The 14,928-nt window shown below is 35.2% G+C and overlaps 3 protein-coding genes across 3 annotated transcripts; all 3 read left to right on the forward strand.

The window, feature by feature from the left end:
• Positions 1–3,058: 3,058 nt before the first annotated feature.
• On the forward strand, positions 3,059–3,988 carry LOC140751471 (uncharacterized). Its single transcript, XM_073085339.1, has 2 exons — positions 3,059–3,132; positions 3,371–3,988. The coding sequence occupies exons 1-2, from the start codon at positions 3,100–3,102 to the stop codon at positions 3,986–3,988; spliced, it is 651 nt and encodes a 216-aa protein (XP_072941440.1). The 5' UTR covers positions 3,059–3,099.
• Positions 3,989–5,971: 1,983 nt separating this feature from the next.
• LOC140751745 (uncharacterized) lies at positions 5,972–6,835 on the forward strand. Its single transcript, XM_073085783.1, has 2 exons — positions 5,972–6,004; positions 6,236–6,835. The coding sequence occupies exons 1-2, from the start codon at positions 5,972–5,974 to the stop codon at positions 6,833–6,835; spliced, it is 633 nt and encodes a 210-aa protein (XP_072941884.1).
• Positions 6,836–7,411: 576 nt separating this feature from the next.
• Positions 7,412–9,039, forward strand: LOC140751746 (uncharacterized). The gene is made up of 2 exons (XM_073085784.1): positions 7,412–7,539; positions 8,449–9,039. Exons 1-2 carry the CDS (start codon positions 7,504–7,506, stop codon positions 9,037–9,039), a joined length of 627 nt encoding a protein of 208 aa, XP_072941885.1. The 5' UTR covers positions 7,412–7,503.
• Positions 9,040–14,928: the final 5,889 nt, after the last annotated feature.

Consider the following 14,928-nt stretch of genomic DNA (forward strand, 5'->3'; position numbering starts at 1 on the left):
TCATACGCGAATAAGTCTCTGACACATTGACATTTGTAAAATTGTAAAATCAAATCAATTTTTTACACTGGGAGGAGTTGAATGGAGGCCCCATTCAACTCCGACGACCCTAGTCCGTCACTGTTCTAAAATGGAATTATTTTTGTTTAAAGAAAAAATACATGTTCACATGTACAGGAGGAGTGATAATAATATTATTTGGCTCCGGATGATTTGTAAACCTGCAGTTTAATATCACAATATTTTTAAAAATACCTAAGTGCTTAGGTTTAGTATTTTTGTATTCAATCAATAAAATTTATTTGGTACTTACAATTATGAAAAACGTTGACCACAAAGATATCATTATGTTTTCTTTCAAAATAATTACTGGAACTTATTGGTATACTTTACTAAAATTCCCACGGCAGACATATTTAAACGAAAGGTAAAAAAGGTGTTACTGTGAAATGATGTTTTTTATACCAAATAGACCCACGTCACATGTGAGATAAAGGCGGAAACTGAGTTATCCTCGCTCGGGTTGCGACTAAGCTTCAAGATATGAATCAAGTTTATCGATATTTTCATGTAAACAAGCAAATAGATATTCAGTTCATTTGATGCTATATGGTCGCCGCAACTTTCAGATATTTATAACTAACTTTAAGTATATAAGTTTTTGAGTTCAAATCATATACGTCGGTCCCCTCGCGGGCAAAACGGGAAAGATTCATTTGAGTAATTCCTCACCGTAGTCTTCAAAGCAGAATACGGTAAGGATGAATAGCTACTATAAAACAATTGATCAAAAATTAATATTAATTTCATTACAGAAAAAAAATTTAATAAACTAAGCGTACCTATTTCATAAGACTATTAAAATAATTATACATGTATTGGCATTTAGAAAGGTGAATCTTCTGAAAGGCGTTTTCATTAAGTGATCTTGTTTTGTTAAGTGTTTATTTTATAATTTGAATTGCATTTTTAATGAATGTCGATATTAGCCCATCACTATCTTTACATAAGATAAGGTATTTGTTTGAATACAACTTTAGCTTTATGCGTTAGCACATATTCTTTATGTGCTGGCTTACTTTTTCAGTTTTATATATATAGAAGTGCTACATTTCTCTGATAAACGTATTTAACGCTATTAATGAATCAGACAATGAATCAGAAAATGGCGTAGGTAGTAGGTACCTATGTTTTCCTCTGTCTTTCTACTCTTGTGACATACCTACCTAATATTTGAAATTTACTAGAGTTAATGTTAATGATACCTTTTAAACCATTGCTTATTTTCTCCTGTTCACTGTTACGTACATCAGTATGACTGTCTATTTGAGGGTGGATAGACGCTGATTAGGAATTTACGGAAATGTAAGTATGTACGATATTTTCTTGCTACATTCTTAGAGGTAGACTGATAATAGGAAATATCGAAAGTTCTTATGGTTTGTGCCTTTACCAGCAAGGTCAAATTTTATACCACACATGACATTCGCTAACACATATAACGTATGTACACATTATTAAGGACGATATAGGATTTTCCAGTTAATTGCTTTGAGCGTGCAAATATCGTTGTTAAAAGATACGGGCATGATACATAACGTTTTGTATTGCTATTTCCATAATTGACACGATAATGGGAATGATGTCAAACCAAATATGCAAGCACCTATTGTTCTTATCATCTTGTAAAGAAACAATTCACTACACTACTTTGTCTACCTAAAGGAGAAATTAACTAAAATTTCTCAGTATTTATGTGGAAATGTTTTGCAGCTGAATGAAATTTAAACGTCAAATATATTAAGCCTGTGTTTCTCAATATTTTATGGTACGAAACAATAGTATGTGAAAATAGTTAGACCCTATATACGTAAACAAATACCAAAACAGTCATATTTGTCGAAACGTAAAAACTCCTGGTAAGGGTACTGTTATGTACATAAAACAGTTAAAAAAAGAAAATCCACTGCCTACAAATGTCCTGAAAATGAATATATTTTTTCTTTTTTATTAAGCCTTCACGCCTACACTACTTTTAAAAAGCCATGACGACATCAAGGGTTCACCAGTGGTGAATCACCACCCATACTATGTAAAACATTGTTGTATATTTAGTAGAACCTAGATATTGATTAATTTTGTGTTGGATAAAAATAAAAAAATCGGATATGTATGCCCTCTCATACTTTGTTATTTGGGCATAATTATGATATTAGCGGACACTTTATTGTATGTAGGTTACATATACCTACAATAAAACCTTCGATCACTAATAAGAACAATAAAACACAGTAATAACTCGCTCATATGATTATTGTTTGTGTATCAATGATATAATCTGTCCGAAAATTAATCAAAACCTTAAGGGTTTCATACTATCTACAAGGGTCCAGTAAGTATTTAATCTTAAATACTTTCTGGACAAATCTTAAATACTTTCCAATTAAATAGCAATTAAATTTGCAAATTTTCTTCACTTTTTTAATTCATAGCTACTCATTGTTCTCTTCTTTATGGGTGCCATGGGTACATACATAGACAAGACACAGATCCACACCCAGAAACGAAATTGAAATTCTGTCGGGTCTGTGGTCGGGCGCTGAAGCCGGGACATTGACTGTTATATAGGTATGGTGGTATGGCTGCTATGCTACGGGCCATCAAGTCGTAGATTTCACTATAATCAGAGCCATCAAGTAAAAAGTTTTATTTTGATGAGGTGTCTTTAAAGTTGTAAAATTATCGACATAAACCCTTTATGTTGCACTGCTTTCTTTAATTATATGGATGGTTTACGACACAAGCTTTTAAGAAAAATGTTATATGGATAATGGCATATTCAATTGTAATATTAAATCTTATATTGGATTTATTTTCTTATACCACAAACGGATATTTTTTTGGAAACCAGAGAACACGAGCTCTACATTTAGGTACGTCTATTTTGACATTTAAAGAATTAAGTACAAGATTTTAATTCTGTAGTGCAGGAACGCACTTGACCGATTCTTAATCTTTACAATCGCTTATTGTGTCTAATTTACCAATTCATCAGTATATAAGACAGTCATTTTTTATTTCTCCACTTGAAGAGCAAAAATGGCGCGTAAATATGTTTTGAGCGTGGTTCTCGTAAGTACTCAATTTTTTTTATCGAAAACTTATATTAATTATGTATATCGCAAAATGAAATTTTCTTTGTGGTCCAATGAGTATTTTGGTGTACTATTCTTATAAAAATGGGAAAATCCTAAGCATTTGGGTCCAGAAGTCAATGGGGAGTAGAGGCCACATAAATTTAAAGATAAGTTTTTCTTGTTGTTATTACTTTTAAATCATCAGTTGAGTACTAAGTGATTTTTATATGCAGGTGTTATTAATATCCTGGGAAGCTTATGCTGCCGTTAATTGCACGGCTACTGGAGCTGGCCGTTTCGCAGACCCCGATGATACTACGTGCAAGAACTACACGCTCTGCGTTTATTCAAGCTCTACAGGAACCTACTTATCTTACGACTATGTGTGTCCTTCCACGTCTGTTTTCAACCCAAGCACTTCCTCTTGCACCGCTTCTACCAATTATGTTTGTAACGTGACCACTGACACCGATACTAGCTCAGTTTGTACCGCAGACGGTTATATCGCGGATCCGAGCTCCACCACTTGCTCCTCATACATAGAGTGTGTTGATATCAACGGTACCTACTCGGAGACTTCTTACACCTGTCCAGATGATACCTTCTTCGATCCTAACACCACCCTCTGTGAAACTGATTATAATTGTACTACTACTGATACTGATACTTTTAGCTGTACCGCTGCAGGCAGGTTTGCGAACACCAGCGACAATACATGTCAGACCTACTATTTTTGCGTGTTGGCAACCGATGGGACATACCTCCAGTACAATTACACTTGTCCAAGCACTTCGGTGTTTAGTCCTACAGCTAATGTATGCACTACAACTTATACGTGTACAACTACGTAGCATGTTGTGTAAGAAATGTCACAAATGCTATTAAAATTAAATCTGTATTCTAAATCCTTCGCTTTATTATTTCTGTTACAATATAGTAATATTTTCTTTCAAACAGGTGATGATTATTTGGTAATATTATCACTACTTTGTTAATTATTAACTTTTAGAATGTTAGTTAGGTCTCGCACGTTTGCTTATTTTTTCCATTACTTAAAATGTTAGGGTTAATATTATTATATAATATAGTTATATAATTAATTTGTAAAATAATTAATTGAGGACAACGACTACAAGTACGTTTATTTGCACCTTCGGATATTAGGTATTGTTGTATTAACGTATACCTATTATTTTGCTAGGTAGTACCTACGTTTGTTCTGCTATTTGTTATATGTTAAGTATAGTTAAGTTATAATTGATCACAAATTAAATGAATTACTTATGTGTTTTTGTTTACTTTAATCCTAAATTAACTAATTGCGACGATAGATAAAAAGGCAAACTCCGCTTTTAATAGGATAAGCTCTTTGTTTGAATGACATGAATTTTACAACGTTTTTGCATAACGTAGGGGGAATTTAAGGTGATAGATTTCTTTATGATTAGACTCTTGCATCAACGACACACCCTTTTCTGCCTAATAACGGCAGTGTCAAGCACTGCTGTGTTTTGGTTTTAAATGTGTAAGGGAGACATACTTATCCGAGGTGTTCCAACCTACTAAAGAGACTAATCTAATCTGGGATTGATTACATAATATAATATGTCCGTAGGCGGCAGAAATAACTTGGCAGGTGGACTGCACTATTTGCTATTTTTTTGTTATATAAAAATATTCTAAGTAGTGATAAAGGTATTTCATTACCTGCTGTACTTACATAAAAAATATCTTGTGTGTGTTGAAAAATGTATTAATAGAAGATTTTAGAAGAAAAGTGACTGGACATGTTGAGTTCAACATTAGATTGCACATTTCGGTAATATATAAGTAAGTAAGTATTGATTTTGCTAATAGTGCACTTATCAAAAAACAAAGATTTCAACAGGATTTTTATCTGAATGCAGCTGGGAAAAGCCCTCCAGGTTTTCTCAGCTGTTCCAACGTAGGTACGTAATGTTTGTGTATCTTACGAGTATTCTTTGGCACGCCGTCCAGCTCCAAACAGCTTGACGAATCTTACCATCAGGTATTCGTCTAAATTGTGGGAGTTGAGGTTTAACATTATTTTTATAGTCTAGTACCTTCGCTCTCAATTTTATTTGCGTGAATTTTATATTATTCTTAACATCTTGTGTCTCTTGTGAATACATAAACACAATAAAAACGATTAATTACGAGTCGCAGTCGCGCTTTAGGGTTCCGTATCCTTAATAAGGTAGTAGGTATATGTTGCCATTATTATCGAACGATAATGTAACTAAAACGTTAACAAAGGCATGTTTGTGGTATGAGAAATAGACTTTAGCTGTCAATATGGACAAATTATTGTTAATGAATAATTTACATGATCGAAATGATGATCGAAATTATAGAGTTTCGTACTATGTAAGAAGAACCAATTTGTTTCTATCATCATACGTATTTGACCCAACTGCGGGAATTATGTTTTATAATTCCTTATGAAAAAATAACCTATAGGGTTCCTGTGCCTGTCCATTTATCTGTCACAGCCATTTTTGCTCCTAAACTACTGGACCAAATCAGTTATAATTTGGTCCTCATATGATTTTCCATGCCCCAAACACGAAGGAGTAACATAAATAACTGAATATTGAACTAGGGGGTGATCGGTATTATTTTTTTGTTAATTTTTTTTTAAATGAACCTATGGGAATCATGTTTTATTTTATATACGGAATCATTTCTGAGCAAGTCCGATTCGCACTTGGCCGGTTTTATTTAATCTTTACAATCATTTATTGTGACCAATTCCCCATTGCATCAGGTATATAAGACAGTTATTGTGTAATTTTTCACTTGAAACAGCGAAAATGGAGTGCAACTATGTTTTGAGTCTTCTTGTTGTAAGTTTATCATTTCAATCTTTATTGTGCTTGTGTGATTCTATAATTTTTTGGGATTCCATGGGCCCTTACTTTTTGATCGGGCCCCAAATTTGTGATCGGAAAATGTACGAAGTACCTAAATTGTTCTTTTGTTTAAAAATTCATGATTAAACTGTAAGTACCAAAACTTTTAAACGTGCATTTTGCAATGTGCACTAACAGTTATGCAATAAGAGTTTTTTCTTGCAGGTATTAGTACTTTCTTGGGAAGCTCATGCCGCTGTCAATTGCTCGGAGACAGGAGCAGGCCGCTTCGCAGACCCTGATGACACAACGTGCAAGAACTACACGCTCTGCTCTTACTCAAGCTCTACAGGAACCTACTCATCTTACGACTATGTCTGCCCTTCCACATCACTTTTCAATCCGAGCACCTCCGCTTGCACGGTGTCCAGTGACTTTGTATGCAATGTAACGTCTACGACTAATACTAGCTGCACAGCAGACGGCTTCTTCGTAGATCCAAGCTCTACCAACTGCTCCTCGTACATTGAATGTATCGAAATCGACGGTACCTTCTTGGAAACGTCCTACACCTGCCCAGATGACACCAACTTCAATCCAAATACCACCCTCTGTGATTCTGATTATACTTGTACCAGTACGTTTAGCTGTACCGCTGCGGGCAGGTTTGCGAGCACCAGCGACACTACTTGTCAGACCTACTATTTTTGCGTGTTGATAGCCGATGGGACATATCTCCAGTACAATTACACTTGTCCAACCTCTTCGGTGTTTAGCCCCACAGCTAGATTATGCACAACAAGTTACACGTGCACAACTTCGTAGTACGTGTACTTGCATAATTACTACGTGTACGTAAAGTAAAATGTTATAACTATATGATCGCTTATTTTGTTTTCAATATATTGTGTACTGTGTATCTTTTCGAATAGATGGTAATTATTTCATTACTCATTTGGGAAATCGTCATATCATATCATTTGAGGTGCTATTTATTTATATCAAACGGATTGCTTTTCAGTATGCTTATCTTTTTCATTACGAAAAAATATGGCGGGACTTAAAATTTTGTTAACACTTTAAATAGGGTATAATATGTAATATTTAGTTTTATAAAAAGACATGGTTGATAAAATTATGACAATGGCTTGATTAAGGACACTGATTGCGTGTAAATTTGTCAAAAAAAAATCAAAATTGGTTCATATCTATACGGTTGATCTGTATTTATTGTAATTATTATAACTTATCATGAATTAAATGATGAATTATATTCTATGTACATGATTTGCTTAGTTTATGGCATTCGTTATTTTCAATATTAACTTAGCACAACGTTATTATGAGGATAAATTAAATAAGCAATGATTACTCTAATCAAGCTGCAATATTGATAAAGGAAGAGCTCTTTGTTTACGGATATCAATTTAACAACTGTTTGAGGTATATAAGTTGTTCTACCCTGGGGTTAAGCCATTTTATTGCTCGTGAACATGGCTGTCAAGATTAGCATTATATTAGCAATTGGAGTAAGTATTACTGAATATTTTTATTTGTATAATTTAATCAAAGTATTTCTTGAGTTTTGATATGTTCAGATTAATTTACAAACAATTTTATATTATGACTTATATGATTATGGTGTTATTATATTAATTGTTTTTCCAATATGATTATAATGTATTTTAAAATCAGTGTTACAATACAAAATAATAATAATAAAATTGCATATTTCACACATTCTTACATTAAGTAATTTCTGTCTACCACTTATTTATTAATTTCGAGTTCTTATTAGCTGGCAAAATATCATAAGTTAAAAATTATATCTTCAAAAAACAAGGACTAATAATAACCGGTGTAATTCCAAAGAGCTTAACTGCGTAAAATTCTCTTATAAGCATACTCGCATATAAGTCTTGTCCCTGTAGTTCCGGGACGCGAATAGGGCTACGGTATCCCCTGCCTGTCGTAAGAGGCGACTAAAAGGGGGCTTCCGGGGTTGTGGGCGGCAAGAGTGGGAGCTCGAACCGTCCAGTATGCTACCCCGGGAAGGACGGCGGTATTTGTGGTCGCATACCGTCGTAATCACCAGAAGTTGTGGGAGGAGCGAACGCTCCCCTAGGGCAGAGCCCGATCCGGGCATCGCGCTTGGAGGACTCCGGTTGTGTTCCGTTGGAGATCCCGGAGTTCTCCAACAAGCGCCGAGGACGGCCAACAGGGGGGGGGGGGTTTAGTGCGGTAAAAATTCCACATAACCCGGCGTCGCTCCCACGTCGTCGGGTATCTTTTGAAGGTTTCCCCCTCGAAAAGAAAAAAAAAGGTGCACATAAGTCTGTAATAATTTAAATGGAGTTAGAAAATTTTCTAAGTACACGTATACCTGAAGAATTAATAGTGATACAAATATTATCATTCTAAGTTTACTTTTCACGCAGGTGTTAACCACTGCTAGGGATGTCTTTGCCGCCGTCGACTGCAAACAGACAGGCGCAGGTCGCTTCCCAGTCCCTGAGGACACCACGTGCCAGAGGTACACGCTCTGTGTTTACGACAGCACGAACAAGAGCTACTTAGCCTACAACTACGTCTGCCCGACCACATCGGTTTTCAACCCGAACACCTCAAAGTGCACAGCTTCTGGGAACTATCAATGCAAAGTGACGATTGTTTGCACTGCGGATGGGTACGTCGCAAATCCAAAATCTACAGACTGCACGTCATACATTGAGTGTGTTAAAATTAATGGTATCTTCATAGAGACAATTTACACCTGCCCGGACACTACCTTCTTCAACCCGAGCACATCTTTTTGTGAATATGATTATACTTGCACTACTAAGAAAGAATTTAAATGCTCTGCTCCTGGGAGGTTTGCGGATACCAGCGACAATACTTGTAAGAATTATTACTTTTGTGTGTTGGCCAACGGTTTGTACACTCAGTACAAGTATACTTGTCCCAGCGACTCGGTGTTCAACCCTACAAGTAAAGTATGCACATCAAGTTACAAATGTAACAGCAAGTAGATTTTTGTACTAACTATGTAGTAGAATCATCAATAAGAATATTACTTTATTTTTTAATATTTGCCAATAGATTTTTTTTAATTACTGGTGAAAATAAATTGCAATGTGTACCCAGCCTTACATTACGTACTTAAAGATTCGGCTTGCGTTTCATAACTATATCATCCTTTAATCTATAAACGATAAGAAGTATATAATATTGTAATGTTTTTTCTTCTTGGGTTAAATTTAAATGAGACTCCATACATATTTATTCCCTTAGGTAGATAAAATAGAGCTGGATGTATATAAGATTAGCACAATCAAATTAAAGGTAGTGCGATAAGGCACATAGTTTATTTGGTATATAGTAACAGTAAAATTTTATTTATTTACAATTGCGCAATTATATGATTTTAATACAAATATTTAAACTAATACAATGCTTCGTTCCTTTTTAGAGTTAGAGTCAGCTCTAGATTTTATATGATCTTCATATTTAGTTCTGACCAATAGCAAAGAAGCTAGCTTTCTTGCCATCTTCAGGTTTCGGTCAAACTCATCCAATGGGTGGAAGGGTTCAGGCGAAGAATTATTGTTATACGGCGATAAACTATTATTCATTTTTGCTTTTTTTATTGTAGAATAAAACTTTTTGAAATAATTTTGTCTCGCCTTTTCTATCACTGCTGCAGGAATTTTCGAATTTAATTTGTCTTTTTTATCTACCACAGTAATAGTAGAGTCGTATTTGCTGGAGGAATTAGAGCATCTTTTATCACTATTCATTGAAATCACTTTATTATCATTGTTATCAGTTTTTAGACGGAACGTGCGCAAATAGTCGTCATAGTCCATTTCAGGGTAGCTGGTGACTAGATACGAGGACTCGTTGATGCGACGAACTTTATATGTTTTAAGGCAACAACAACACTTTGTAAAACTTATCAAAATCACAAAAACAATACATATTTTCTTTGGAACACACATCAAATATTGTTAGTAAACAACTTGCGTTATATTATGACATATTTATGTATTATGTTCAATGACGTTTAATGTGACAATTATAGACATTTTTTCAACTTTTAGATTGAGAGTGCGCAGATAACATGATACAAAAAGCAGTGATAGTGGTTAAGAAACTCGGCCTCTCGATCGAGGGGTCCGAGGTTCAAATCCCAGACTATGGCCTAATCCTTATCATTATGAGACGAGATCCGTGCCCAGCAGTGGGACAGTAATGAGTTGATGATGAAGATAACATAAACATGTATATTTTTAACCACATCAGACATTATTTACCCCCTTACCTTTCGCATATAAATTATCTAGTTTTTTGGCTATATAGAAAGAAGAAGAAAGAAAGAAGCTAGCTACGTCGTTAAATTATTGTAATACGTGTTGAACGTAATGCAATTTTATTGTGTTTTGAGTCTGCTGCCTAATTAAAAAAGTGAAACACCTTTTCACTCCAGTTGGCGACAAATACTAGCTATTTGACAAATAATAGATATTGTAAAAATGCAAATGAAACTAGAGAATAAATATAAGTGTTGAGAGTGGCTCTCATGGTGCGAAATCAAGGTCAAAGTCTGGCAAATCGTCCGAATACACGTTGTAAGGCATTTCATGTTATGAATAAACGACTTAGTTTCCAACACTGTAGGTGAGTCTTAGTGTAGATTGGCCAAGCTTACATAGTGTTAGGGAAAAGAGCCTGGGATAGTTCCCGATGCCGTCATTGTTTTCAATGCCAAGTGTACACGCTTCTTAATTGTTACTTCCGTAAATGAACAGATGCATCTATAGAGTCGAAGGTTTTTAAAAGATTAAAACGAAATTAGATACGTAGAAAAATGATCAGGTTTTAATTAATTTGGAATTTTTTGAAGTATACTTTAAGCTATTTTCAATTGGAATGACAGAGATTGAGGATATAACCCACTACCCTGATACGGGATGTTACAGTGATATCAAATTGCAAAAATCTTAGCCATAGACTGAGCTATGGCTTAATGTAAATAATGCGAAAATTTTTGACAACAGATCAATCGTGTGGAAGTATGTACGTCTGGAAGTTCTCTATCAGTCTTAGTTTGTTTGGAGTACCTAGTATTCAGGTTCAGTAAGAAAGATGAATCAAAAACTTTAAATGTTTTACCATATTCAAAGCTACAACAGGTCCTAAATCTGAGGTACCTATAGATAAAAGTACAAAACGCGTTTTTGCTTTTTTTTTGAAATATCACTCAAATCTGTTTAAAAATTGCAATTAATTTATATAGACGTAGACGATTTGATCGTCTCCATTCATTCGTTTAGGCTTATTTAATTCGCCATCGTGTGATATACGCTTTCACTCGCGTGTCTCTAGAACCCCGATTGATCAGTTCTTGCTACGAAGCTGGTGTTATTGATAACATCGACTGTATCGACAAATTTCCTATGAGATTCCAATCACTGCTTGCTTGTAATTTGCGTGAACATGGAAATCATTGGCGGTAATGTTGTGTTACGTATATTGTACCTACCGGTTACGTGGTTACGTTACCCGCAGTAATTGATATTTTTTCATAAATAAATCAAATTATTTTTGTATTCATCTTATTTTATTTAAGATATTATTACTTATAAATTTTACATAGACTTATCTATAATATAATGTTATAGGTACACGTTCACCATTTCTCTTTATTCCTATTAAGAGCAGAGTACAGACTCAGGCTTTATTTGTCTAGACTTTCTTAGGATTAATTTTGATGATGAATATCTTGAGTAAAGCGCGACGAAGGACATATTACATAACTATGGTAAATCATATAATTTATGACCGACCGACGATGCTTGGTAGGTATTATCTAATATATTCTAGAAATTTTACCTAATCCACTTGCTGCGGTTACTGTCGCATTGTCCATCAGATACGGCCTTTGACTCTTAAGAATTCACAAATAATCGTGATGCGTCCGTGTATTGTGAATACAAATTTGAAACACAGGCATTGTTTCGCAACTTATGCAATTGGAATAATAATATCGCAAGTTCACGTGCTATGTATTCCAAGCGACAAATTGTATTTACATTTTGAGTAAAAGTCTGTAACCTACATATTGTTTGCTCTAGAATTGCATGTAACTTTTCCGGCCTTCAGGTTATCAAACATTTACTACGATGCCAAAATACAGTGTAACGAGACACATACCTGCATATTGATTTTATGTTTTTGGCAAGTACCAAATGAAAATTCAATTCGCTTGAAACTTACTGTGTATTGTGACGTAACAATGCAAGTAAATATCCTTCATACTGTGCCAATCTACCCAACGCAATGTGGCGAGTGAAGTCTTTGGACACTTGCCAATTGTCATTACAAAATGCTTGAAATATTCATAAATAATGTTTAGGTTAGGCATGCTTTGTCTCTGTAGTTCCGGGACCAGAATAGGGCTACGGTAACCCCTGCCTGTCGTAAGAGGCGACTAAAAGACGGTTTCCAGGGTTGCGAGCAACAAGAGTAGGAGCTCGAACTGCCCGACCAACGATCCCGGGAAGGACGGCGATATGTGTGGTCGCATACCATTGTGTACACCAGACGGTGTAGCGATATGCTTACATTTGAAACACGCTAAGAGGATGCGATGGATGGATGAGGAGGATCCTTTGAAGAACCCGGAGTCATTTACGCAACGCCGAGGATGGCTTGCGCCGGGAAAGTTTTAGTGGGATAAAAGTCGCACATAACCCTGTGCTCCCACAGTACCAGGTGCCTTTTGAAGGTTCCCCTTCATTAACAAAAAAAGTCAGGCGTGCTTATTTTTTAATGTTAAATTTTTAAAATAACAGATTTATTACGTAGAGCGTCGTAGTTTTTAATACTAGTAGCTAAGTTTCATAAGTTTTAGTAGCTGTTTCATAATTAGATGAATAAATAAATTGATTTTCAATTAGGGTCCGAGGTTTGAATCCCAGACACGTGATTATCGTATATGGTAAATAAAAAGGTGTTCCTAGGTGTTCTTGAAAAAATTCTCAAGGGTGTGTAAAGGTTTGCACTTGGCCAGCTCGGTGGATTAATGTAATTAACTTAAACGTTTTAAGCTATGATCAGAACAGACGAGACACATACCCAGCAGTTGGACAGTAATATGTTTTCGGTATTTCATCAACTTAAATAATGTATCTTGAAGATGTTCGTAATTTTACAAGAATCCAGACTAAATTTCGTAACATAACGCTATTTGTTTTCAATAGTGCTCAAAACGGAGATAAACATTCGAGTCTGGTTTGTTGATCCGACGTGAACAGAATGACAGCAGTTGCGAAAGGCAGCTGCTTTGTAAATGTGGTGCGTTGGTGTTTCTCGAAATCTACCATTTTCACTCAATACCATCTGCTCTACTATGAATACAAATTATTCCTCATTCTTAAATTACATCCGCAAATATATTGAACACATTAAGAAAATGTACTAAATATAGGTATGTACTGTAATTATCACAGACTTGTAGGTATCTATTGTGTACACGATTTTTTTCTCAAGGGTTTTTTACAGTTACTTAGTAATGAAAAAAATTAAGTAATTTTAGGGTTTTGTATAGAAAGGACCTCTTTTACGAAGCCTACACCGTCCGTCTCCATCAATCTGTTCTATCATAAAGCAATCGTTCAATCGTTACAAATTAATTAATTAACTTTGTATAAAATTCAAATAAATGCAGTCAACGTTAGAACTCCATTCTAGAAATCTGGGATTCAATTGTCAGGTAACGTCAGGTTTTCTGAAAAATAGAGCGATTATCACTTGCGACTTTTTAAAAATATATGATTTTTATGAGATTATAGAAACAACAAGCGAAAAACAACAACAACCTAAACAGGATTTTTTGTAAAAAAAAAAACAATGTGAGCCGTCACGGGACGCCTTGCAGATGTGAAACATCGACATTATTTTGTAAAAGTAATGTAGAGTGTAACCTACATACCTCCTTATATCTCTGTATAGAAAACCTAATATATTAGAGAAAAAATAAGAAAAGACAGTTAGAATGTCATGTCAATTGGTAGATACGAAAATTAATATTTTATATTTAAATCTTTCATTATTGTTCGCTTACTTTCGTTTGTTAATTGTATATATATAAATCTATAATATAGTGAGTCGTGTAAATAGCTTCGGAGTATCATTTCCAACAACACCACTACACATCCTATATTGGTGACCACCGACTAAAACACGTCATTTAAGAAGATGGAGAAGTACGAAGACGCGATACCTTTGGAAACGCGAGCTGTTGATCGAGTTGGCGTGAGAATTCCGCCGTTTTGGCCCAACGACCCCAGCCTTTGGTTCGATCAAATTGAAGGACAATTTGCTTTGGCCAACATTACCAGCGATTCCACAAGGTTCTATTATGTGACGTCTCAGCTTGAACATCAATATGCTGCAGAGGTAAAGGACATAATTTCCAGACCCCCCGATTCGGGCAAGTATGAAAAGTTGAAAGGTGAGCTAATAAAAGACGTCTAGTCTTTCCATGTCCAAGAATAAAAAAGTGCAACAACTTCTTATGCACGAAGAAATAGGCGATCGTAAGCCGTCACAATTTTTGCGACACTTGCAAAGCCTCGCGGGTTCGTCTATGCCGGACGAATTTATGAGAACTCTATGGTCTGGTCGGCTGCCGCATTATATTCAAACACTGATAGCTTCGCATCCGGATATGCTTTTATCAAAAGTTGCTGATCTCGCCGATCAAATTTTAGAAATTGTACCACCTAATTTGCAAGTAGCATCTTCTTCATCGACATCAACATCCTCTTGCAAATCAATTGAAGCTACTCTGAACCTTATGGCAAAACAAATAAGCGAACTTACTAGCGAAGTGGCAGAACTCAAGACTAGTCGGA

The sequence above is a fragment of the Epargyreus clarus genome, unplaced genomic scaffold, assembly GCF_041222505.1.
Source record: "Epargyreus clarus isolate Ecla_fem2 unplaced genomic scaffold, WU_Ecla_fem_2.2 ptg000023l, whole genome shotgun sequence".
NCBI lineage: Eukaryota > Metazoa > Arthropoda > Insecta > Lepidoptera > Hesperiidae > Epargyreus > Epargyreus clarus.